At 42.0% G+C, this 23,671-nt stretch overlaps 1 protein-coding gene across 1 annotated transcript in view; it reads right to left on the bottom strand.

The window, feature by feature from the left end:
• il1rapl2 (interleukin 1 receptor accessory protein-like 2) overlaps positions 1-23,671 on the bottom strand; it is a gene marked incomplete at both ends in the record, with an annotated part of 361,181 nt that overhangs the window by 6,972 nt on the left and 330,538 nt on the right. Inside the window, 4 exons of the mRNA XM_080466033.1 lie at positions 3,648-3,757; positions 3,908-3,968; positions 5,340-5,480; positions 16,195-16,340. Of these exons, the coding sequence (XP_080322159.1) occupies positions 3,648-3,757; positions 3,908-3,968; positions 5,340-5,480; positions 16,195-16,340 (458 nt within the window). The remainder of the gene's footprint in view (positions 1-3,647; positions 3,758-3,907; positions 3,969-5,339; positions 5,481-16,194; positions 16,341-23,671) is intronic.

Below are 23,671 nucleotides of genomic sequence, written 5' to 3'. Positions count from 1 at the left end.
CAGAGAGACGAAACCCTCATTTGAGAGGGAATGTCATGTTTTTGTACCTCGCGTGAGGAAAGAGGCATAATTTCAGCTGAGGGCAGGCTATGCGGCGCACGAATATTCATTACCAGCCACATTTATACACATTTATTTATGTATTTTTAGGGAGAAAATGCTAAATAATGCAAAACACACCTCAGTTTCATGCTTTTGTGCCACGTTATAATGTTATTCCAGACGGTGTATTAATATTTTGTGTTTTTTAGGACAAGAGGAAATGTGATTTTAGGAGGCAAAAAATGCAAATGCACAAGAGATAATGGCTCTATATTTTATTTCTGTGACGATCTAAGAAGCTCAGGAGGAAGTTCTATGAATTTTTTTATATCACCGCGGTGATCATTTAGTTTTTTCTGGTGCAGTTTGGACATTTTCCATGTTTTGATGAAGTTCTAAAAGTTTGTGTATGTATGGACGCATGCACACACACACAAACTTTCGAACCTCTGAAGCTTTTTAAGTTCATTAAAACATGGGGAATATCTAGATTGTACCAGAAAAACGGAACGATTCCCCTTTGTTTTGGTACAAAGAAGTACAAGAAACATTAATCAAGACCTAAAACAGTTTCACGTTCCACAGATTACTATGTATAATTTCCACATAATCCCAATTCTTAATTTACGGGCTGCACAATACAACCAAAAAAAACCCCAAAACAATATCTGTGATTATTTCTTTCTTCACATTTTGTTACAACTAAGACGTAAGAAATTGCTCCAATTTCTCTTTGCCTAGTGTTACTAGTTGTATCAGGGACATTAAGGAGCGGCTGTCTTCTCACTTTTTACTTTTAAATGAGGACAAAACGGAATGCTTTAAATGTTCAGGAGGACTGATACCGACATATCATGTTTATGTACAATGACTTTGAGACCAAGGCTCAGAAATCTTGGGGTGATTCTTTGACACTTGAAATTGAACAAACAAATTGACCACAGTCGTCAGAGCAAGTCTCTCTCAACTCCGTCACGTCGCCAAAGTCAAGCCCTTTCTCAGCTGCACTGACCTTGAAAAAAAAGCTTTTCTTGCTCCTATCAGTTCAGGGCTGGATTACGCTGGCATCTCCTCGTCTTTTCATTAGCCGCCTTCTGCAAAATGCTGCCGCACGTCTTTTTTCAGACACCCCCGGACGTGAGCACATCACCCCGGTCCTTTACGCTCGCCACTGGCTTCCAGTCCAGAATTTCTTTTGAAACTTTTAATGGTTGTTTTTTAAAACTCTTAACGGACTCGCTCCAACTTATTTATCCCAGCTTTTAACTTCACCGGACCAAAAAAAAAAAAAAAAAAGAGCTCTGAGGTCATCCGATCAGTGGCTGCTGGAAGTATTGAGGTGTAAATACAAACACTGAGGTAACCGGGTCTTCTCTGGAGCTGCACCAAGGTTCTGGAACAAACTGCCCCCTGATAGTCACACCGTCACTGACCTTGGTCTTTTTAAATCAAGGCTCAAAACATTTCCGTCCGAACTGTCACCTTACCGCGAGGTATGGTAACATAAATTTGATAATAGTTCATAGTTTCCAGTAGTTCACCACAGCACAGTCCACTGCATAAATCTGGAAAGCAGCAAGTTTGCACACATCATTTCAGTGTTGTTGTTGAGACTTTCTACTCTCTTGTCTGACTGGTTCATATCTAATGTCTACCATGTTAAACTGACCTGCTTGTGGTTGCTTTTCCCAGTCAGAAGTCAAGAGATTCAGTGATTACAGCTTTTCCGACCTGTCGGAGTTATCGCTCAAGCAATCTTCCTCTCAACAAGTTGAGAGGTTGAGGTAAAAGCTGTAATTGTTTCCCTTTGAGTTGTGCAGAGGTTAGGACTATTATTAAATATTGGCATTAATAAAATGAAAACTCTGTCATAGATGGATAGATGGATGGATTAATGGTGTGTGTCTGGCAGCAAGACTAATGTTTTACCCACCATCCCGTATCTATCCGACATACAAGCGTGTGCAAGTATGTGGAAGTGTGTGAGAGTGTGTGTGCATCAGCACTGACAGATAGAGCAATAACAGTCATATTTTCCACTCCAGTTGGACAGCGTGACAGATAACCGCTGAAAGGATGATAAACAATGCAAACGTGTGTGTGTGTGTGTGTGTGTGTGTGTGTGTGTGGTTTCTGTGTGTGCGATAAATCTGTACATCTTGTACTGTCCTAGAAATGTCAGCGTGTGTGTGTGTGTGTGTGTGTGTGTGTGTGTGTGTGTGTGTGTGTGTGTGTGTGTGTGTGTGTGTGTGTGTGTGTGTGAGTGTGTGAGTGTGTGTGTGTGTGTGTATGAGTGTGTGTATGATGCCTAATATGAAATGAATCAATATTTTTCCAGGTGTTCATTGTACCCCTCGGATCCTATGTGTGCCGACCTATGACTGTGGACTGAGCCAGTGGGGGGAGGGGCTTAAGAAGAGAAGAGTGTGTAAACAAGAGAAAGGAGGAAATGGGGAGTAAAGGCGCCGTGCAATGAGGGGTAGGAGTAATCTTCCACGTGTCCTCTGTATCCTTCATGGACACATTATTCCATCTGTGGCCCAAATAAAGTGCAGTGGAACATCCATGATGCATATTGAATTGAGTATGTGTTTTAAGTAAGCAACTTTATCTATATAGCACTTTAAATTAACTGCGGTGGACCAAAGTGCTTCACAATAGAATAAATAAGGTGAAAAAAATGCATAGGGCACAATTCACACATCATAAAATACTCTAGATAGAATGATATAGATAATATAAATAATAAAATAAGAGTAAAACCATGTAGAGGAAAAAGTCCAAAGCTCACATGGTGTGGAAAGCCAAAGGCAACAGGTGGGTTTGATGATGTGTTTTAGAAACAGACAGGGAAACGGCCTGTCCGATGGACAGAGGCAAGTCATTCCAGAGCTTCGGGGCAATGGATGCAGTGGGGAAGAGTGGGGAAGTGGGCCTGACTCGGCTCAGAGGTAGGGTGGGGCAAGGCTGCTAACAGATTTAAAAGCAAATAAGGTAAAAACAATGTTTGGTTGACGTTTGTTGGCAGTTTATGAATATAGGAAATTAAGGTCTGTTGGTGCAATGGCCTCTCACATGTATCATTCAACTAAAGTCCAATCCAATCCAATCCAATCCAATCCAATCCAATCCAATGAGGGCCAGGTTAAACACTTTCAGACTGATTCAAGAAGATTCTACATTACTCACAAACAGTATTGAAATTGGGGGTTTTCGTCATGTTATTTCCTGTTTTCATGAGAACGCTCTGTGTTTGGTTTCATTTGCAGCGGAATTCATTCATTCATTCATTTATTTGAATGAGACAGTGCATATTAATGAACAGACAACCAGTGCTGTGAATATGCCAGATTTAGTCTGAATGATTGTATAGATGGCCAATAATGTGGAATTGGACATGTTCGTGGAGGAATTCATAAAAATGTGCTAAAAATGTGCTAAATGGATAGTGTGTGTTATTTTTCAAAAAGTCCTGAAGGGTCGATATGTTGCTTTAGAGCTGAATGTGAAGTTCGGTTCAGGGTTAAGGCGATGGTCTCACAATATATGGTGTATACACTGCACCCATAACCACCGCAGCAGAGTGTAACGAGGCTGATACTTACTACTGCTGGGTATTAAATCTCTGTCTGGTATGAACAGCTTGTATCCGTAGTGTTTCTCTAAGACGTCTGGCAGGATCTCCAAAGCGAAGGTCTCCTCGTCACTGCTCGTCCTGCTGGCAGAGGGGACAACAAACATGGCTCACGTCTCTGGATCAGACCTGAAGTCCGAGTTTCTTTCCTCTCTGTGTCAAGTTACTCGACAAATAAGAGAAAAGGATGGCTTCTAAACGTTAGTAGCTAAAATAAGGAGAAAACCTGACCTGCCCAAAGAGTCCAGGTCCACTTTGGTGTAGGACAGATAGGCGTCGTACTCCTTGTTATCTGTGGAGAGAGACAGAAGTGTGGCTCAGATCTCAGTGACGGCGCTCGGAGGGCACAGATCAGACAAAAGAGATTGGAGCTCGGTGAGTGACACAAAGACCCTGGATTGCTGAACCACTTCAGTGGCTCCATCCTTGTCTCAGATATAAAGAGCGGTGATCAGCGGAGCGGAGTATTACCACCATCATGAAAGTTTCCATCCAATATTTTGCCTGGCTCTTTCTGCTGTAGTCTCTCCTTCAATAAGACGGAGGAACAGAACAATACACCGTGTTGTACTGCGAGCTGTGCTAGTTCTCTAACCACCTCTACATACCCAACACATTCATTTCTATATTTGGACTGGTTAACCCACCAAAAATGGTTTTTCATCTTTTAGCAAACCCAGGCTGGCTACGGATGTTTATATACTCAAATCACATGTTTGTAATGATTTTCTTTTAACTATTTTTTATTTTCAGTAAACCACTGTGAGCTAGCACTAGCATGCTATCATTACCGGCGCACATTTTTTATGGTCATTTTCTGGGTGTGTCAGTCAGACTTTCTATACAGAAGGAGCATTCAGGTCAGTCCTCGCAAATGGTTAATTAAAGGTTTGCCTCAAAGACATCTGAGAATCATAGTGGACGTAGAGGCATCGCTTATTGCTCCATTTCCATGACAACATCATGTCACCCCTTCACTTAGTTGTCACGACATCTCTTCAAGCGAAAACAGAAAACTCCCATTGCGTTTTGCGTGTCTGTTTACACGACAGCGGCGCTCGGAGCCACTGAAAACTCCACCTTTGTAAAACAACTTTCATTGTTTTCCATATGTTGTAACTGCGAAATTTTCTATAACAAAAATGCACAAATTATGCTTTTTCACTAGACGTTGTCGTGTAAACGGGCCTAAAACACTCTGCAAACAATGACGAAGTGTCTGGAGTCTCCCTAATGGGGCCCCCTGCTCTGCTTGTTGTCTTTGTGTTGTAGCTCACAGGGGGTCTCTCAGGGACATTTGGTTCACATCACTAGTGACACAACTTGAAACCGTCTCAGACTGTTGGACATGTATACACAGTGTGCATTTATACAGTAATCTCAGAGTTTGCTCCTCTCTCTTCCTGTCTCTGGGTCTGGGATTCAGGGCCTCCAACGTTCCTCTTGTCTGAGGCCCCAGACTATCTTGAACTGCGGAGGGTAAAAAGCGAAGAAACTTTAACTAAACTTCTCTATTATATGTAGGTTTTTTGAATCACCCTTCAAGACGAGATGAGATCTGACAATCTGATGTAAAAATACTCCAATAGGAGATTAAGGTAAATTTACAATTAGTCTTCTCCCTTATCTCTTTTCTGGTTCTGCTGTGGCGTGACTATCTTACCGTCTTCAGTCTCATCGCTCCCGAAGTGTCTCCTGTAGCAGAGCATGATCTCTAGGTTGTAGCACTTGTAGAGTGCGGTGAGGACCCCCAGCAGCAGCAGTATGACCCCGAGACCCCCGGCCAGCTCCAGCCGGTACATATCTGTGAGAGGAAGAGAGAGATTTCATTTATATCATTCAGTGGAACACAAACGGCGTGAGCCACAGGTTCAATTCATTATGCACTTTATTTATCAGCTGCTTGACTCACAAAAACAAGAAGCATAATTACTCAGGTTGGCAAACTTCACCTGTGATCCTGACGTGAAACGACTGAATTTCACCAAGTGATTTTTGGTCGTTTCTTCACCAATTACAAACTTCTGAATGTCGCCTCCTCAGCTGCTTTCGCCATTATAGCTCTTCTTGCTATTTTAGCCATTTTAGCACTTTTAGCTAATTTAGCCATTTTGGCTGTTTTTCCATATTTAGCCACTTTTATCGACATTGTCCTGTTTAGTTTTTTTACTGGTTTGGACTCTTTTTGATTTTCAGATGTTTTCAAAACGTTGTTGTGTGAACACAAAACTTTTCTGAAACTGAAGTGCAAAAATGTGTAAATCGTGTAAACAGGCTTGGAACAGGAAGTCACATGACACATGAAAATATTGTGAAAATGCGGGGACTTCACAAAATGAACTGCTTTGACTGAGGGAGGGAGGAAATCACGTCAGCATGTCGGACACACACACACACACACACACACACACACACACACACACACACACACACACACACACACACACACACACACACACACACACACACACACACACACACACACACACACACACACACACACTCAGAATGAATGATAGTGCTATCATAAGCAATATGAGTGCATAGGAGATTAATGGAACATGGCTGCTGAATGACACCATGGGAAATATGATCCATTACTGTCTCACTCTGACACGCACGCACTCGCACGCACACGCACGAGCACATCCCACCTGCAACTGCTCCTGGAAGCACTACATTTTCAAACCACAGTTTATTGATTTATTTTTGAGTTAGAAGCCAGCGGCACACACTAATGTCAAGGTTGACCTCATGCTTTATGTGCGAGGGCAAATACATTTTTATTGTCTAATATCCCTCAATATCTATTCATCATCTATTTAATTGTTTGGTACAAACAAGCTTTGAAATTCTAGAGTAGAAACCTGTAGCTCAGGGGCCAAACATGGGGTGACTTTGAAAGTGCAACGATGAGGTTACCAATTACAATAAATATAGCGACTTTCGCTCATATATGTGTCAGGGATTTTCATGTTTTAGTATGAACATAACCCAACACCGAGACATCAGTGATTATTGATAGCGGTGAAGGTGAGCTTGTGATAACATGCAGGGGCTACAAAGTGCAGCAAAAAGAGGACACTGGAATGCGACATTGAGTCTATTTTGTACCAGGAAACACCATAACATGTAACTGGAACTGTATTTAACTGTAAATTTCAGCTTTGCACTAAAAGAAAAGAAAAAGCTGTGGAGTTGACCAGAAGTGTATGTAAAATGCTGTTGAGCTGTCATGTACTACTTCAGCGCCTTCGAGACAGGATGCAGGTTGTATGCATTAAATGAGTTGGACCACTTTGTCCTACAGTCATGTTGACTGTGAAGCAGCACCTGGGAACATGGCGCCACCTGTTGAACTGATCCTACAAGTAGATTTCAATCATTTACACTCATTATTGAGGAAAGTCTCTTTAATAGAATGTAAAATATTCAGAATTCTGCTCATTCAAAGAGATGCAGATTAGACAAACTGGTGTAGTTCAACCCTCAACTTGGGTAAACCTGCTTTAGAAGTTGATTGGATGTTTTGCATTTTATTCACTTCTTCCTACTCCATTTTCAGACTTCTTTTCCTCGCTGGACTCTTTTCCTCCATGAAGCACCAGAAAATAAAACCTCCGGTTTAGGACGCAGTTGTACCTATTTTTGTCTGAATTCTCTGTTACTGACTCACTGAAGCAGAACATTTGGCATCCCTGGAGTGGCACCTCTGGCAAAGAAATTCACCTACGGTGGCTATAAGTTGCATATTATCATATGGTATCATATTGTTTTTTTAATATATTGATTTTAAGGTATTTATCAAGTTAGATCACAACATTCACAAAAGGTCTCCTGCAGGGGTCGATTATGTACTTATATTCTCAAACTAATCAATTTTAAAGGCAGTTTAATGCATAAATTTTAAACAAGTTTAAATCTTCATTGACTAATTAAGGAAACTTAAATTCAGTCAGTGAACGACAGCAGAAAAATAGTAAAAGATATTCATTCACCCTGTGAATATTCTGTAAAGCCAGAAGACAGAAGAAAAGGAGAAGAGATTTCAGAGGCCGACGAGTTCACATCAAAGCTCAATGGAAAAAGAGAAAAGACATTTTTTTTTTTGTCTTTGCATTTCATACAACTCAAAACCATAAGGAGTAAAAAGACAGCACACTGATAGCTTTATTCCGATTTCTCTTTACTTCTCCAACAATGTTGTGCACTGGCCTGAATAAAATTGTGAGATATTTGCCTTCCCTTTATTAAAAAAAACAAACTCTTTTAATGTATAAAGGAGGAAACGGTGAGAGGAAGCCTTCAGGTATAACAGGTCTGATTATTATAATCTAATATTATCACAGTTACATCTACAGAATTCGCTGTGGGACAAGCACTAGTTACTACCAGAGTAGAAAAATGCCTCAAGAAGGGAAAAAAAAAAATTCTGTGTTTCTATTCTCTGCTTCAGATTTGATATTTTTTCATTTCTGCAGTGGAGCTTTTTATTGTCATTGTAATACAGTAATACTGACAGCTTTTCTTTGCCACCGGAGCAGCAATCTGTTGAAATAGGGTAACATGTCGTGGTCATACATGGTATGGTTTGATTGGTATCGTTTGATATACAAGTCCTTTCTTGATCAGTTTCATAAACAGTAATAAAAAAACCTAAATAAAAACGGCTGCTGAGCTGCGGTCTCTCAAAGCCGGCTCTTTTCGCAATTTTCCACCAAATCAAATTTGTCTGGAGCCGCAAAATGGCTAATTATCTAAAATAAAGAGGAATAATAACATGTTTTTTTTTGCAATACGTACAATAAATAAGGTTCCATTAATGAAGTGTCACAGGTACATTTTAAATATATTTTATACATATATATTTTTTTCATTTTAAAGATTTTCTTTTCTGTCTTTTCCTTTTTAGCTTTCCCCCTTTTTTTTTCTTTTACTCAAAACGATTACATATTCGTTTGACTTTATTTACCTTTTTTTTTTTTTTTTTTTAATCCTGGACATCAGACCATTTTTGAAAATCATTGTGGAATGCAATTAAAATAAAAACAAAACAAAATGTTTATGTCTGCGGCACATTCCGAAAGCTTCATGGAGCCGCTACAGAGGAGCTCAAGAGCCACATGTGGCTCCAGAGCCGCAGGTTGAACACCCCGGCCATGACCTGCTGTGACAGTGACGACCTGTTTCTATCAATTTGCCCCAACATGAACCCGTTTTTGCTTGAATAGAGTTTATTGAAAGGTTTCTATTAGACAATATAAGATGAAGAAAACGATCTGTTTTACAGTTTCGTGTCCCATATTGGAAATAAAACAACACACTTTGAGGAATAAATGTGCTTTTTGGACCATGAGACTCCTGACGTGGTGCCATATGTCTTCTTATATGTTGTTTTCATTCAAATGTTTCTACAAATTATCATCTGTTACCGCTGGTCCCCTTATTAAACCACCATTCATCCATTTATTCATCCATCCTACACAGTTCACTATTTCCGGCAAAAGAAATACTACAAATGTTCATAATTTCTTTAAAAAGATGTCGGCACACTGCAGAGTCCCACTGTCCCACAATATAATGTGCAGTTTGCAACAAAGATGACAAATTGTAACAAGTTACCAAAAAGGTCAGTTGCCTCACAGAGGATTATTAATACGGATTTGGGACAAAATGTGTAGGATTTGTTTCTTTTATCTCCAAAAAGACAGAACAAGATGTTATCCAGCTGAAGTTACAGAAGTTACACAACATTAAAAGCACTCATAAGGAGTTCATAATAATGATTTGGGACAGAACGTGGGTGATTCTATGTCCAAATCTAGAACTGAGGCATTTTATTGGACGTAAGAATGTTTGTTTATTCCCCTACTCTTCTCTTTGGTATCTAATCCAGCTGAAGTTATTACTCTGTTTGACCAGCAGACGTCTCTCCTACTCTACCGGCTCCCAGATCACATCTGCTGGAGTCAGTACAGAGCAGACAGAGGCGGTGCGTCTGCCGAGCAGGGTGGGTGTAGGGGGTGGAGAGGGGGGGCAGGGAAAACAACCAAATGGAACCAATTTCCAAATATTTGCTCTGAAGTAAAGCGGCCAGCGAGCGCTACTATTAATAATGATCCACATTTAAAAGCTTCTCCCTTCAGAAGCCCCCCTCTTCATCTATCTCCCTCAGATATTTTCCATCAGTAATGAGTCGCTCGCTGCCGTCTCCTGATATCAGCGCTCGGGAAAACGGGAGGCCAATTTTAAAGTGGAATTTTAAGTACGCTTTTTACTTATTAGGCCCCGAGAAGAGGCCGGCGTGTGTAACGGCGGCGAGGAGAGGTGATGGGATAAAAGGCATATCAATTAGTTCGTGTTTTTTTTCTTTTTTTTCCCCCCCCAATGCAACTCTTCTCTCTGTCGTCTCTCTCAAGCACAAGCAAACACTGCAACTGACTTCAACAGCCTTCTGCTGCCTTCTCACCTCCTTTGGTTCTTTGGATTTTATTTCTGATCATCGGTTTGAGGCGTTGAGGAATTTGGAAGAGTAACCCTGTTTTAGTGGATTATGAAAAGCCTTTTAAACCTAAATTTCTTTTTTGAATTACGACAAAAAAGGCACAATTCTAAGTCATTTCATTAGTACTCCATTAAAAGTAAAGAATCTCACATAATTCATAACCGGAGCCTGCGTATGACCTTATCTCTGGGCTTGTGTTTGATATCTTGCACCAGTTTCATGTTCACAATGTAGATCATCCAACATGATGTCAAAAGGTGGATAGCCAGTTTCATAATTACAACCAATACTAGAAATCGCGCACAAACTTCAGCTTAAAGGGTACTGGAAGAAATACTGGAGTTCAATCTGGTCATGGTCAATATGAATGCTTGAGTTCTTCAATGTGCAATTTCCTCCAAAGTCTTCAAAAAGGGCAATGATGAAATGACTTAACAACCAAAACAGAGAGAAATCTGAGAGTCAGGCGCATGCTGTTAAATTAAAATGTAAAGATTTTTTTTACTGGGATGTTGAGTGTATTTTCAAACAGTTAACTTCCTCCACGCGTTTGAGCAGGAGTGAAGACGGATTGTTTCCGTCCCTCGCCAGAGTCCAACGCTGCACTTGGAGCCCGAGCCGAATCCTGTGAGTGACACCTCAGAAACTCCATCCATCTCTTTTCCGGAGTCTCCAATCTGTCCTTCTCTTTGCCATTTTCTCTGGATCCCTCTCCTCTCCTGTCAGCCCTTTCGCTCCATCCATTTTTCTTTGGAGCGAGCGCGGCGGCGGCGGCGGTGGTGGTGGTGGCTGAAGGCCGCTCTTTCTGCTCTGTCAGTCACAATAAGCAGAGTCTGCAGCCGGGGCGCGCGGCTGTGCGAGTGCAGGCGCACACCGTAGATGCATCAACCCATTATTTTGGGTCAGCGCCGAGTGAGAGCGCACCCTAATTCAATCACACACACTCGGCGCGTGAAATCAAGCTTGGATAACTCGCACTAACTTTAGGTAACTTGTGCTTTATTTGTTGTGTTGTGCTCAGGAACCATAATGTCACCCTGTTGGCTTTGAGGGTTCAGGCAGGAGGCACTGGAACCCTCAAGAAGTGGAACTCACCAAGTAAACTGGTCATTTTCCACAGTTTTGAAGACAATAGTGAGCAAATATTTACTTTTGGCTAAATTATGGACCCTTCCAACTGAAACGGTGGGTATCTGGGTACCTCAGTGAAGTTGTCGCATTTGATTGATGAGATTCCTCCACAGCCTGTTTTCTTCAATCACACAATATAACAATGTCTTTCAGAAATAAACAATCTAACCGATCTCCACAAATATCCTCTTAAATACACCCACCAAGCATGTCAAACATATGCTCCTGATTTATTCACCTGGGGATGGCACACAACACCGAGACCTGCGAAGCGGACTGAGACTTCAGGGATTCAGCGTTTAAAGCAAGCTTCCTTATTAAAGCAATATTGTGGGAGTGAGTTTTGCGAGATGCCGAACTCGGCAGGAGTCGTGCACGCTGCAGAGAAAACGCACAATCGCACACCGGCTTCTGGAGGCAATGGAAATCCATCCGTCTCTCTGTCTATCGCTCTATCCGTCCCTCCATCCATCACTTGTCCGTCCGTCCATCACCGTTCATCCATCTATTATTTGTCAATCCATCCATCCGTCTGATGTCGTCCTTCCATCCATTATTTTTTCCGTCCGTCCGTTATCATCTGGACTATAAGCAGCTCCATAGTAAATTCCAGCTATAAGAAGAATGACTCACTGCATGTTGATGAGCAGATGATCATATTTTGACATTCTGGTTGGTCAGCCTGCATACGTTGTCGGGTCTTATGGATGGTGTGCAGTCAAACATCTATTTTTAGGGTTGAGATGACTCGTAGCTGCAGCTATATATATACAGCTAGAAAAGAAAATTATTTGGGATTTTTTTCTGATTGTTGAAACTGCAGCACCTTGGATGGTTGAATCGAAGAGAGGAACGAGTCATCCAGGCTTCCACAAACTCGCTCAAACCTACAAACCAACTGGAGTTTGCGGTTAAACTAGGATGCATGATTTTGTAATGTAGGTTGAAGATGTAGTGTAGCTTGGGAAAAAAGAACAGAGGCAACAGAACACCAAGGCTTGTTATATTCAAACAGAGCTGAACCATTAGACTCTTCTGGCACCACTGCTTTGAAAGGCCCGTATTTATACAAGCCAGAAATAATCAGAAATGTGTTAATATCTCCTCTCAAAATCATGCAAGGGCCAATGTAAATATCCTTTGTTTTCTCTCATTCCCTCTGTGCCTCTTAGCAAAGTGTTTATCTTTAATATAAAAGCCCAAAGACGAATAAAGAAAAACAAATAAAGAAACTCATATATTGGGTAATAACTTCCTGGCTTTACCACATAAATAATGAAACTCCTTTTCAAAAACCAACTATTTGTGCAAAATTAATGGGCAACTTCAAGATTATGTTCTTCCAACAGTGTTATACACACAGCAGCCACCAGGTGGTGACCTACATAGAATAACAGCTATTTTTGAACCGTGCTGGGAGCTACAGCCGAGTTAAAGCTGCTGCTCCTGGTGTATTATGTGGGAAATCAGAGGAATTATTTGCAAACACTGAGAAATATGGAGCCAAAGCTTTCACATTCGCCGATTTCAACTGTTGGTCTCAGACAGATGCAGATATAGCACATGGAACGATGAACACGCCGTTTTCCCCCAAAAGCAACATGAGCTCCACTCAGGTTTCTCTCCTGCAGGACGTTTTAGGAGGTGTCATTTGAAGCTTTCAGTGCAACAGAGCATTTTGAACATGTGCTGCCTTTTGCTGTACATTGCAACCGCTGCGGGGCCCTTACTGTGTGTATGTGTGTGTGCTGGTCGTGTGTGTGTGTGTGTATGTGTACAGATGTGTCTCAAATAGGAGGCCGTTACTTTGGAACAATGCTGTCAGATAGACTGCAGGTGTGCATATTTCTGTGTGGATATACGGTTTTTCATCACACGTACGCATGCACACACGTCTTGTCAGTAATTACTGTGTTAAGTATCGAGGACCCTTTAACTCTCCTCCTGAATCACCTGTGTGTGTGTGTGTGTGTGTGTACGTGCGTGCGTGCGTGTGTGTGTGTGTGTGTGTGTGTGTGTGAAAGAGAGAGAGAGAGAGAGAGAGAGAGAGAGAGACTCCCTACGGTGCTAGTTAAGTATAGTAAGATAGATTTGCCACCCGGGGCATTCAGCAGGAGTCAGATGTGGAGATGTTTTTAGTGCTCCTTCCTCTCCCTCCACCTCCTCGTTCACCTTCCCCACCTCGGCTCTCTCACTCCTCTCACCTTGCCCATCTTTATCTCTTTGTCTGCATCTATTCCCTCTCCCTCGCTCTCTGTTTTCTTTTGCGTCAGCTCAGCCTCCTGCTGCTGCTCTGTCTGTTTACCCCCTCCACTCCCCGAGCTTTTTGTCACGTTGCGTGCCTTTGCTTCCCTTTCATACGGTGGGCATTCACTGCTCAGATTGGAGGTAACAGAGACGATTCCTCTCCTCCGGGCGCTCTCTGTTTCTTCTCGTCTCTCCAGGTTTCACCCTCACCCTCCTCCTCCTCCTCCTCCTCCTCCGCGAGGGTCTTGGCCTCTGACTCGAGCGGGCACGCTCTTTCCATGCTCGTCAGATGGAAGTCGAGATACCACAGGACTGCAGCAAATGTTTTACAAAGGCAGCGGAGCTCTCATGCATTTTTCAGGGGAATATTTGAAACTGTAATTATGTGATCCTGCTTTTTTTTCCTCTCCTCCTCCTCGCTTTCTCCTGTGCTGTTCTTTCATTACCATCTCTGCAACTCACCTGTCAATCAAAAAAAAGAAAAAGAAAAAAAAAAAGTCCATTATCTGTGGATGGAGTCTGAGATTATTTTCTCTCATCCAGCTTTATACGAGGAGCCACTAAAGAGGAGCTCTTGCTCGTTTGGAGGAGCTCTTGCGTTTCTTGATGACAGCGTGCATTTAAAGTCTTAATTACCTTGGAAGCTGTTCACATCCACAAATATTTACTAGGCCATGAAAGCGGCGTCAGCCTCCTGAGCTGGAGGGGTATTCCTTGTTAACGGAAGCATAAAGAGAGGCGGGACGTGTCCCAGGTAACTAGAGCAGACATGCTTTTATATTTAGTAAGCCGGAGTAACAGAAAAAGAAGCAAAAGAAACCAAATAAACAAACAAGTAAAAATAAAGCAGTGCTTGTGGGAAAACACGCTGTGGAAGTTCTAAATCCAGAACCTTTTGTTTATTGCCGCCTGTCTGTTTGACAGTTATGTACAAGTACATCAATCAAAACCAATGGTCTTCTTCATGTTTTATTCAGTTATTGGACAACGTCTGACACTTTGGGAAATCCATTTGTTTGCCAAGAGTTGGATGTTGGAGGATCAATCTTCTGGAGCTACATCGGACCAGCAGTTCACCTTGACAGAGGCACTCCTCCCTCTGCTTTGAAAATGAACAGATTGTACCTTTCTAACACGTCTTCCCACTGTCAGGAAGGCAGTCCTCACTCAATGTTGGGGGTTTTAGCTGACAGCGGCAGGCCGCCAACTAATCTAACACACTGGGACCTTGTGACTTGTAGAAACAAGCCTCTGCCACAGTCACCGACAGTACCGTCCACTGCAGACTGTGTTTGCACCCTCTATAGCACGGCTTCATTTCACACCGCTCTACTGGTCCTTTATCCAGACAATATGTTCATACAGAAATAAATTTGCAATGATAAAGACCTAAAGAGGCAGGATTAAAAAAGTTAGACTTCTTCCTACCCCCTTTTCGAACATGTAAGGCACATATTGTAAAATTGGAGTGTGTGACAAGCGATCTCTGGATTCCTCATTTTGGAGAAGTGCCTCTTTATTTTATTCATTCTGTTTGTTTCTTTTTTTTTTTTTTTTCGATTTTGTACATGTTCGGAAACAAACAAGCAAACAAACAAGCAAACAAACACTTGGTCTCCTCGAGATCCGTTTCTGTTTACCAGTGCTGAATGTTCCAACGTGCGGCACGAACGGTTTGCAGTTTGACACCAGCCTCACTAATAATTCATAGGGCACCCATGGAAATTATGGGTCCAGATCGTGTGGACATATCAATAATGTACGAGTTCACCATTCGAAAAGTGTGTGTGTTTGTGTGTGTATACCCACTAACTTTCTTTTTGCACACCTTCTGGTAAACCCAAAACGTGCTGAGTGTTGTAATTTGACACCAGCCTCATCATTGTGTTGTCTTTTGCTCCACATCGCATATACTTTTAAGACATCTGAGATGACTTGACATAACTCATTGAAAGATTAAAATTCCATCCATCCCTCCATCCGTCAGTTGTTTCGAGATGAAAAGCAGACTGGAGGATTTGTTTCATTATGCCAGTGATTCCAGGTCAGCTCAGCGAAGAGCCGACACTAATCAACCTCAGTTTTCCAGTTAATGTCTTATTTGAAATAATGCAGTAGGTGAGTGATTTTCAATAAGTGGGGTGTGGTTAAAGAGTTGTTTTTGCGTGTGATGTAGACAACATATTCAGTGCAAAGGCTTTTGTGCAAAAAAACCCCAATTCCAACAGGGAAGAGACTATAAAAGAGTTTACCAAATTTCGACTTTAAACCAAAACTACAACCTGGTGTACGATAATGTTTCAATCGCTATTAGAGGGGACACATCCTCCCACGTTTTCCACCATCCAATGCAGTCGATCATGACATGTATAGTCTTGCACAAAAAAGGAGGAAGATTTTTTTCTTGAGAGTCAAAGATTTAGCATGTTCAATGTCTTTCAGAGAAGAAAGCAGATATGGAGTACACCAAGGCTCAATACTGGGCCTCATCTAACACCCCCTGCTATACATCAAACTGGGATAATGGAATGGTGATTTTCTTTTCACATTTGAAAAATCTAAATTCCCTCAAACTAATAATTCAAGATGTGGAGAACTGTAAGGGCCGGAAAGAAGAAGAAAAAAAGTGCTCTACCTTTCTTTTGCAGAATGGCACTTCCACCACGCCTGCCTATGTGGTTCTCCACGTAACAGGTGTAGTTGGCCAGGTCTGCCTCGTCCACCGCGTCAAACGTCAAAGACAGCTGTACTTCCTTCTCTCCTAAATGCTCCCTCAAGATTCTGGACAGGAAAACACACACACAGATGATAGTCATACACAGAAGGAAACATCTTTTCTACTTAAATGTAGTTCTTTAAACATTTAAAAGAAGACAAGGCACAAAATAAACTTGGGTTTTTTTTCAGCTTCTCTTTTGGGAGAGGAGGAAACGTGTAAATCTAAGAGACAGGAGGAGTCTTCTCAGGCCGCTCCATTAAAGCAAAGGAGGCATAAGGAGTCTTCCATGGCAGAGTAGAGTATATAGGACAGACTGAGGGGGGAAAAAGGAGGACAGAGAGAGCAAGAAGGCATGTGTGGAAAACATTGGCGACAGCTGGAGAAAGCTTCCCTCCTTATGGTGAGGTCAGACTCCTCTAAAAGCCTGTGAGGAGGAGGAGGAGGAGGAAGAGAAGGAGGAGGAGGAGGAGACTGGGCTGATGTTTGGGTCACAACATGCCCCTTTAAGCTTGATTTAAGGTCAGGCTGGGTCGTCACCAGGGAGGCCCGGGATCAGACCTGTTGTGCTGAGACGGCAGATTCAGAGCAGTCGGCACAGATGGTCCACTCGCATCTCCGAGTGGACCATTTTTCACAATTGTAATTTTTATGGTTATAACTGTCAGAAAGACTTTCACGTCATGGATATTTATGGTGGCTCGTTTTGGCTACAGCCAATTAGTTTCAGTGAACGTTTTTTATATGTACAGGCAAAATAACAAGGATGTAGTGTGAGTATACGCAGCGTGATTTCGGGCTCTGCCAAGTGAAACACAAGCACACATGGCGACATCTTTCATTGTGTCGTAAAAATGGCGGACACACAGTGAGAGAGGGCGACGGTTGTTAACCGTAAATAATAGTCTGACAATATGAAAAATGAACAATGGCAATTCTGACACAATCTAACCAACAGATACAAATGCAGGAAGAATGGAATGATCGAACTGATCAATGGAACCCAACGATCGAACCAAATGAACAAACCCAGAGATTGAACCCAACTATCACACTGGTGGATTCAAACCGACGACCCAATGATCGAGTCAAATGATCCAACCCAACAACTATCGAGCCGAAGGATTCAATCCAACAACTGAACCCAATGATCGCTGTACTGCTGACGCTGCAAGCTATAAAAACAATGGCGACCTTCATAGTTAGCTTCAGTCATGCTTCTGCTGAGGAAGCTGACAATGTTACAGGATCACATTGGATCACATCTCTGCATGTAGATAAACATTGCAGAATCAGTGAAGGTCGACATCTTCTAATTTGATGTTTCTTCGATTAAAGGGATCTAAAGAGTCCTCATGTAAACGTCTCCAACTTTAATAAAGAGGTGCAATGGCTTTACCCTCAACTGTGCAGCTGATTCAATAGTAAGTCATTGGATCAGTGTGTGATTAGACTTTGTTTTTACCATCAAGCATATAGATGGTGTTTTGTGAGGTGTGGTAACAGAAACAGCTGATAGGTTAACTCCTCCCCATGGGGACTGACATTATCTACAATGCAAAATCTTTTTTTTTAAGCATTTTAGCATAGCTACAGTTATAGTTGGCTTTCTACTGCATTCTGAGCTGTCAGCTGACTCCCTGAACAATAGTTAACATGTTTTTGGTCAAATCTGGCAAAGGAATGGAAACAAGTTATTGGATGCGTCATATTTTTGTTTGACATAATTCTTTTCTTTTTTTTTTTTGTTGAAGTTTTTAGCAGTCTTCCTCCATACACACTAACCATTGACTTTAAAGTCAGTATGTGAGGGGAAATTTAGCAAACAGCACATTAAAATAATGCAATTCTAATTTTATGAGGGAAACAAAATGTACCCAGGGGGACCGAATGAATGAATAATTTATAGTTTAATAGCTATCGTCTCGTAAAGTTAACTCAGCTTTTAATACATGAGTAATCAGGTCTCATGAAGGCCAAAGTGTCTTTGTTGGTGTGGAGCTCATGTGTGACGACACCAATGTGAAGAGCCTTCATGCAATGCTTTTATTCTGGTTAAAATATTAACAGTAACTAGTCATTCAAAAGTAATTGCATAAAGTGATATGGATTCAACGGAGAAGACAATAGTCTGTTTCCGACCCCAATTTAGAAAAACAAAGCACCTCACTAAGTTTTCCAATCTGACAGTATCACCCTCCTGGCCAGCAGAGCCGTGAATGCGATTAAGTTTGTTCTAGCAGGGGAAAGGGTTCGGGGAGCGCTGAAGGCCAGACGCCAGACGGGGCACCTTCTCTGCAACATTTCGAGAGTAGAATCTAGTCAGAGAAGGACGCTTCCAAAACATATGTCAGTCATTTTCAGTGGTCTGTTGGCACTGCTCAGATAAGATAGAAAGCACATGAAATATTTTTGCGAGCTGAGCTTCAGTGTAGTGAGAACGATGAAAGATTCAACGTAGCGTAAAGCCACGTCTCGCATACAAGTGGAGAAGGATTTTTGGGATTCTGCTGCCGAATTCCATTACACTTATTTTAACTGAGAACAATTTGATATGGAAATAAAGATTGCACAACTTCAAGGTTGGAGAAATTAAAAGTTAGCAGAGATGATCAGAATAAAGGAACCACAGGATCAATATGATCATAAAGGACAGAAATAGCTGGGATTTTCATCTTGGCTCAGCTCAGTTGTCCTGAATGTTTAGACCTGATGTCTTAAAATAGAAAATCAAGTCTTACTTTGAAGAACGTGTTCTGGGTTTACTTCCCTTTGACCTGCAGTGATGGAACAGATCCTAAAACATGCGGTTTGAACCACATGGGAGTCCACAGAGGCTGACCACGACCAGCAGAGATCAGGCGGTCTGCTGCTTTCTCTCAACTCTGCTGGTGATTCACCAGAAAAATCTACTCTGTCAGTCGAGGCTTTCACACGAGAATGAACTCCTGCACACACAGTTTGAGCAGAGAGCGATCCCAGTAATAACTGCAAGTCAAATCCTCTCAATATTTATGTTTCCCTCGGCTCTGAGCAGCAGCGGAGCAGAGATCAGTGGAATCTGCATACATGATGTTGATTATATGGAGTCGTTTTACAGCCAGGGTTAAAATATGAAAGAAGGAAAAACAAACACTTCCCCTCCATTCTATTTGGAGCCACTGAAAACACAACTTTTTAAAAATGCTCCGACTCGTCATCATGGAAACCTGTGAAAACGTGTGCGCGCTTTCTCCGTGTCGATCGGGGAATCTCTTCAACTACACATGTGCAATACGTTCTTCTGCACACGCCCGAGAAGATGGACAACAACAACGTTTGCCTCCAGAGTGTCATGACTCCCAGTCCATTGTCTCCTGGGACTTTTTGTGTTGAGTTCAGTTAAAGTCAGACAACTTCATTCATCCCACAAGGGGCAATCCATTCGTAGCTTTCCCAGTGTGTGTTTACATTCATGCATGCATTCAGTCAATAAAACAAATAGTCAATAATGGAATCACAAATATGTCAAGGTAACAATTAAACATGGGACACAGATAAAACCAGATAAGATAAAAGATTAAGCAAGAAAGATTAAAACAAGGTGGTATAAAAACTGTAAAACCATGAAAACAGTAATACAACGTTTGATAGTTAAGATCTATAGTTTTATTGAGTCACTGGGAATAGTAATCAACATTCTGGTCTGCCTCTATGACTGTCACACACTCCCATTGTTAATGTTTATAGTATATCTGCGTGCATGTGTGTGGTTTCATCACAAAGACAACCAACAACACCCACTAGCGGTCCTACATAAAAACGACGTCATTTTCAGTGTTTCTGCCATTTTCAAATAAACAGACATAGTTTTTAAAACGTTGTGGAAACGCGAAAATGCGAAACAATGTATTTTTACTTGAAATGTTGTATCAACCAATTGAAATAGTGAGAGATGGTCATTATTTCTCCAGTAATTTAATACAAACTATAATTTCAAACTTTCTTTTCTGTGAAAAATTCAGTTTTAAATCGCATGAACGATACAACTTTATATGGCAGTTCTTCATCACACTGAGGCTACATTTACGGAAAGTTGATTTCCTCCACAAATCAATCTCGATTTCAGATTGAAGACGCCACATTCAGAAGAAGGAGACATTAATTTCACATTTCAAATGAAGGCAGATACAACGTCAATTTAAAAAAAAAATAAGATTAAAACAGTGGATTTGGACAGCAGTTGGTCCGGACAGCTGAAGTGAATTTAAAGCAGGTAAAAGAAGCCTCTCCGCATGGCTAAACATATGGGCCAGAGCTGCCTTCAAGTGAAAAGACGGAGCGAGCACTGGCCCAAGTGGAAATATTGTAATTATGAATTCATTGCACATGAACGAACTGTGAACTGTGATAGCTGAGTTGCAGAAACGCGAAGGAGCCGGACAGCGATGAGGTTGTGCTTCACCAAACAGCTGGAGTAAAACTGATGATACGGCTCATATTAATGCACTTCCATATTGTCTCTGTTTTCGGGTGTGTTCTGCCCGGAAATACTTGAATTATTTAGAGGATACATTTACATCCCCCAAAAAGAAAGAAGAAGAAAAAAAAAAAAATGGATGTGAGGATTTGGAACGGCTGCTCTTGGAATCAGAGATTCCTGCCCTGCATGTAGATTCGGAGCTCATGGAGCTCTCTCTGGGCGCTGTGGTAATAATGAGCCAACAGAATCAACAGTTCTCTCACACCCTGCCAGAGAACAAGCGACTGGAAATCACAGGTGGAGTCCACGCCACAATGCCGGAGACTCTGCAGACAAGAGGTGGACACAGTCTGTGGTCCAGCAGGACGGGTGGAGGTGGCTTAGAGTGGGTGTATTAATGTGCATCCCCTCAGGGGGCTGCATGCATGAGTGCAACTGTCAAATATGGAAAAAAAAAGGAAAAAAAAAGCACTGTGTTTGGATCGAAGACGGCCAGAGGACAAAGCTGAAAGATTGAGAACTCATCAAGCAGAGGTTAATTTAATACCACGGGGAAGGATTAGTTTCAAGTTTAAACACTTCCCCGATCGCGGCTCTTCTCTTTATTTCAAACGCGGTTTCTACCCAACTGAACTTTCTGAGAGACCAGGAAGTGGCTCAACACTTACAGAAAGCTTTCCCAAGGTGGAGAACTTTGGTCCAAGTCTCGGGCCAGTGAGCAGCATTCACATGGACGCTCCTTCAGCAACGATCTGCTTCCACTGCTGTGTAGCTGAAGCAGACCTCTGACCTCTGACCTCTCTGCAGAGGAAAGTTTCCCTGTGGGGGAGCTCGACGTTCGTACTATCATTGGCGGGTTCAGCTGAAGACATGAAATGTGACGCCTCTCTGAGCAGAATGAAACATTTGGTTTAGTCCCTTTGACCCGAGATCAGGGTGAAGTAACTGACCGCAGTCGCTGTGCGCAGATTGGACGAGGAAAACGCACGGTGAATCGCAGCCTACCACGATGTGAGACGACGTGATTGCCCAAGAATAACACGTCCTCAGCAGAAACATGTACGGAACCTCGTCATCACAGCAGTTATGTGTTTGGACGGAGTACGGACTCGGCTCAGAAAGAGAAGCAATCTTGTGATGCCAATTTTGCAAAGGGAACTTAAAGTAACTACTTGTTAGCATCTATTAGCATTTTACGTTTGCATTTGCCGCTTATGGCATATGAGATGTTCTAAGATGGACGGCGTGTTATCAGAAAGACTAAATGCCACTAAAAGTCTGCTCGTGATATTGTTTAGATGGACGTTCAAAGTGGTTTCAAACATTTACGCCGTATGGATGTGGACCAGTTCAGTTAGTTGACGTAGCTCCTAGCAGCAGACACCATCACCCCAAATATGAGACAGAATTTTATCGCCGGTTGTCTTGGATCGCTAGACCATGACAACGGCCGTCCGTCTCACAGTGCGACGTAGGACGACTGATTTAGAGCTAAGACCAAAGATACCGCCACGATTGTCATCTTTCATCTAACGCTACGCTCCCGTTCACACAAGGTTTCAAATGAAAAGGTGTTAACATTTAAGTCTCGGAAAGGTTTCGTGTTCACACGCCACTGCTAAAAATGATGTCGTTGACTATAAAAGCTACCAAATCCCAGGAGAACATGGTCATGACACTCTGGAGGCCGCCATTGTTGTTGTTGTTGTTATTGTTGACTTGCCTCTCAGCTGTCTACACAGAACAGGAGCCCGCCCATCATCAATAAGCTCCACCCTGGGAGCCGATTTCAAAACGTTTCGGTGACTCGGAGCACCGTTGTCGTGTAAACCAACACCTAAAACACAACACAAGTTCTCCATTTTCACCTGAAAATGTGTCGACGGGGCCTAATGAGGCAATGTAATAATACGAGTGTTAGATCTGCAAGGAGCTCCTCTGAAGTGTGGCCATGCGAACAATAACATAGAAAGTAATAAAGCAGTGGAATCATTGTAAATGGGACATTAATCAATGCCCGACCCTCTCCAAACTGCAATTGGCAGAGTACAACTATTGCACTTAGGAGAAACCAGGCAGGCTTTGCGCTGAAATACCATCTGTTATTATGTGCTTTAAGAAGTAATGAACCTGCACTTGTACTTGATAGAAGTTGAAGAGGCTACGAGTGGCGATCATGCGGGTTAACAACCAAACCAAACCTCTGCTAGTGAGATTAATTTGTGGGAGAAAATGAAGGGCAGCGGAACAAAAATGCAGCCAACCTCGGCTCACAGCACAACATCCATTTGACCTGCAGTCCTTATTTTAGTGGAGCAGATTTTAGTCTTAATGAGGGTTTGTGACAGAGATTAAAGAGACATTGACAAGTTTAACCTCCAGATGCACTCGCTGCTCTTTTGGTGTCGTCACATTTGATGTATTTTTTCTGATATTGCTGTCTCAGCAATCAGTTAGGAGAGTTATGCCTTCTCTGTCAAAGAAGTCAAACCAAATTCTTTAACGAACAGGCGGCAGTAAAAGTCACGAAGAACATGGAGACTAAAGTCATCTATGATTTGTTTTGGGTTTGCAGACAAACACAAAGTCAATCATTTCTTCATTAGCCAATGGAAAAGGTTACGACCCGTTTGTTAGAAGGAGTAATGGGAACAATAAAGACTGGCTCAATGCAAAGACCATAGGGTCAGAGGGTTTTCAAAAAGTTCCACCTTGGGAGATGTTTTTAGTGGCTCCAAACATGGACCCCAAAACACAACAAAAGTTTTTTATTTTTAACTTGAAAACATTGTAAACAGGGCCTGAGGGCACATTTTGAATATAGCTTCTTGGAGTTGAACATTTTAGAAACGCCTTTTTGTCGAATCGGGCTTTAAAACAAAAGCAGAGGATTCCACAAGTTCTGCTTTGTTCTTCTCACATTTCACAGCACTT

The sequence above is a fragment of the Lipophrys pholis genome (genome assembly GCF_963383615.2).
Source record: "Lipophrys pholis genome assembly, chromosome: 6".
Classification (NCBI taxonomy): Eukaryota; Metazoa; Chordata; class Actinopteri; order Blenniiformes; family Blenniidae; genus Lipophrys; species Lipophrys pholis.
This window is presented reverse-complemented; position numbering and strand designations above follow the sequence as displayed.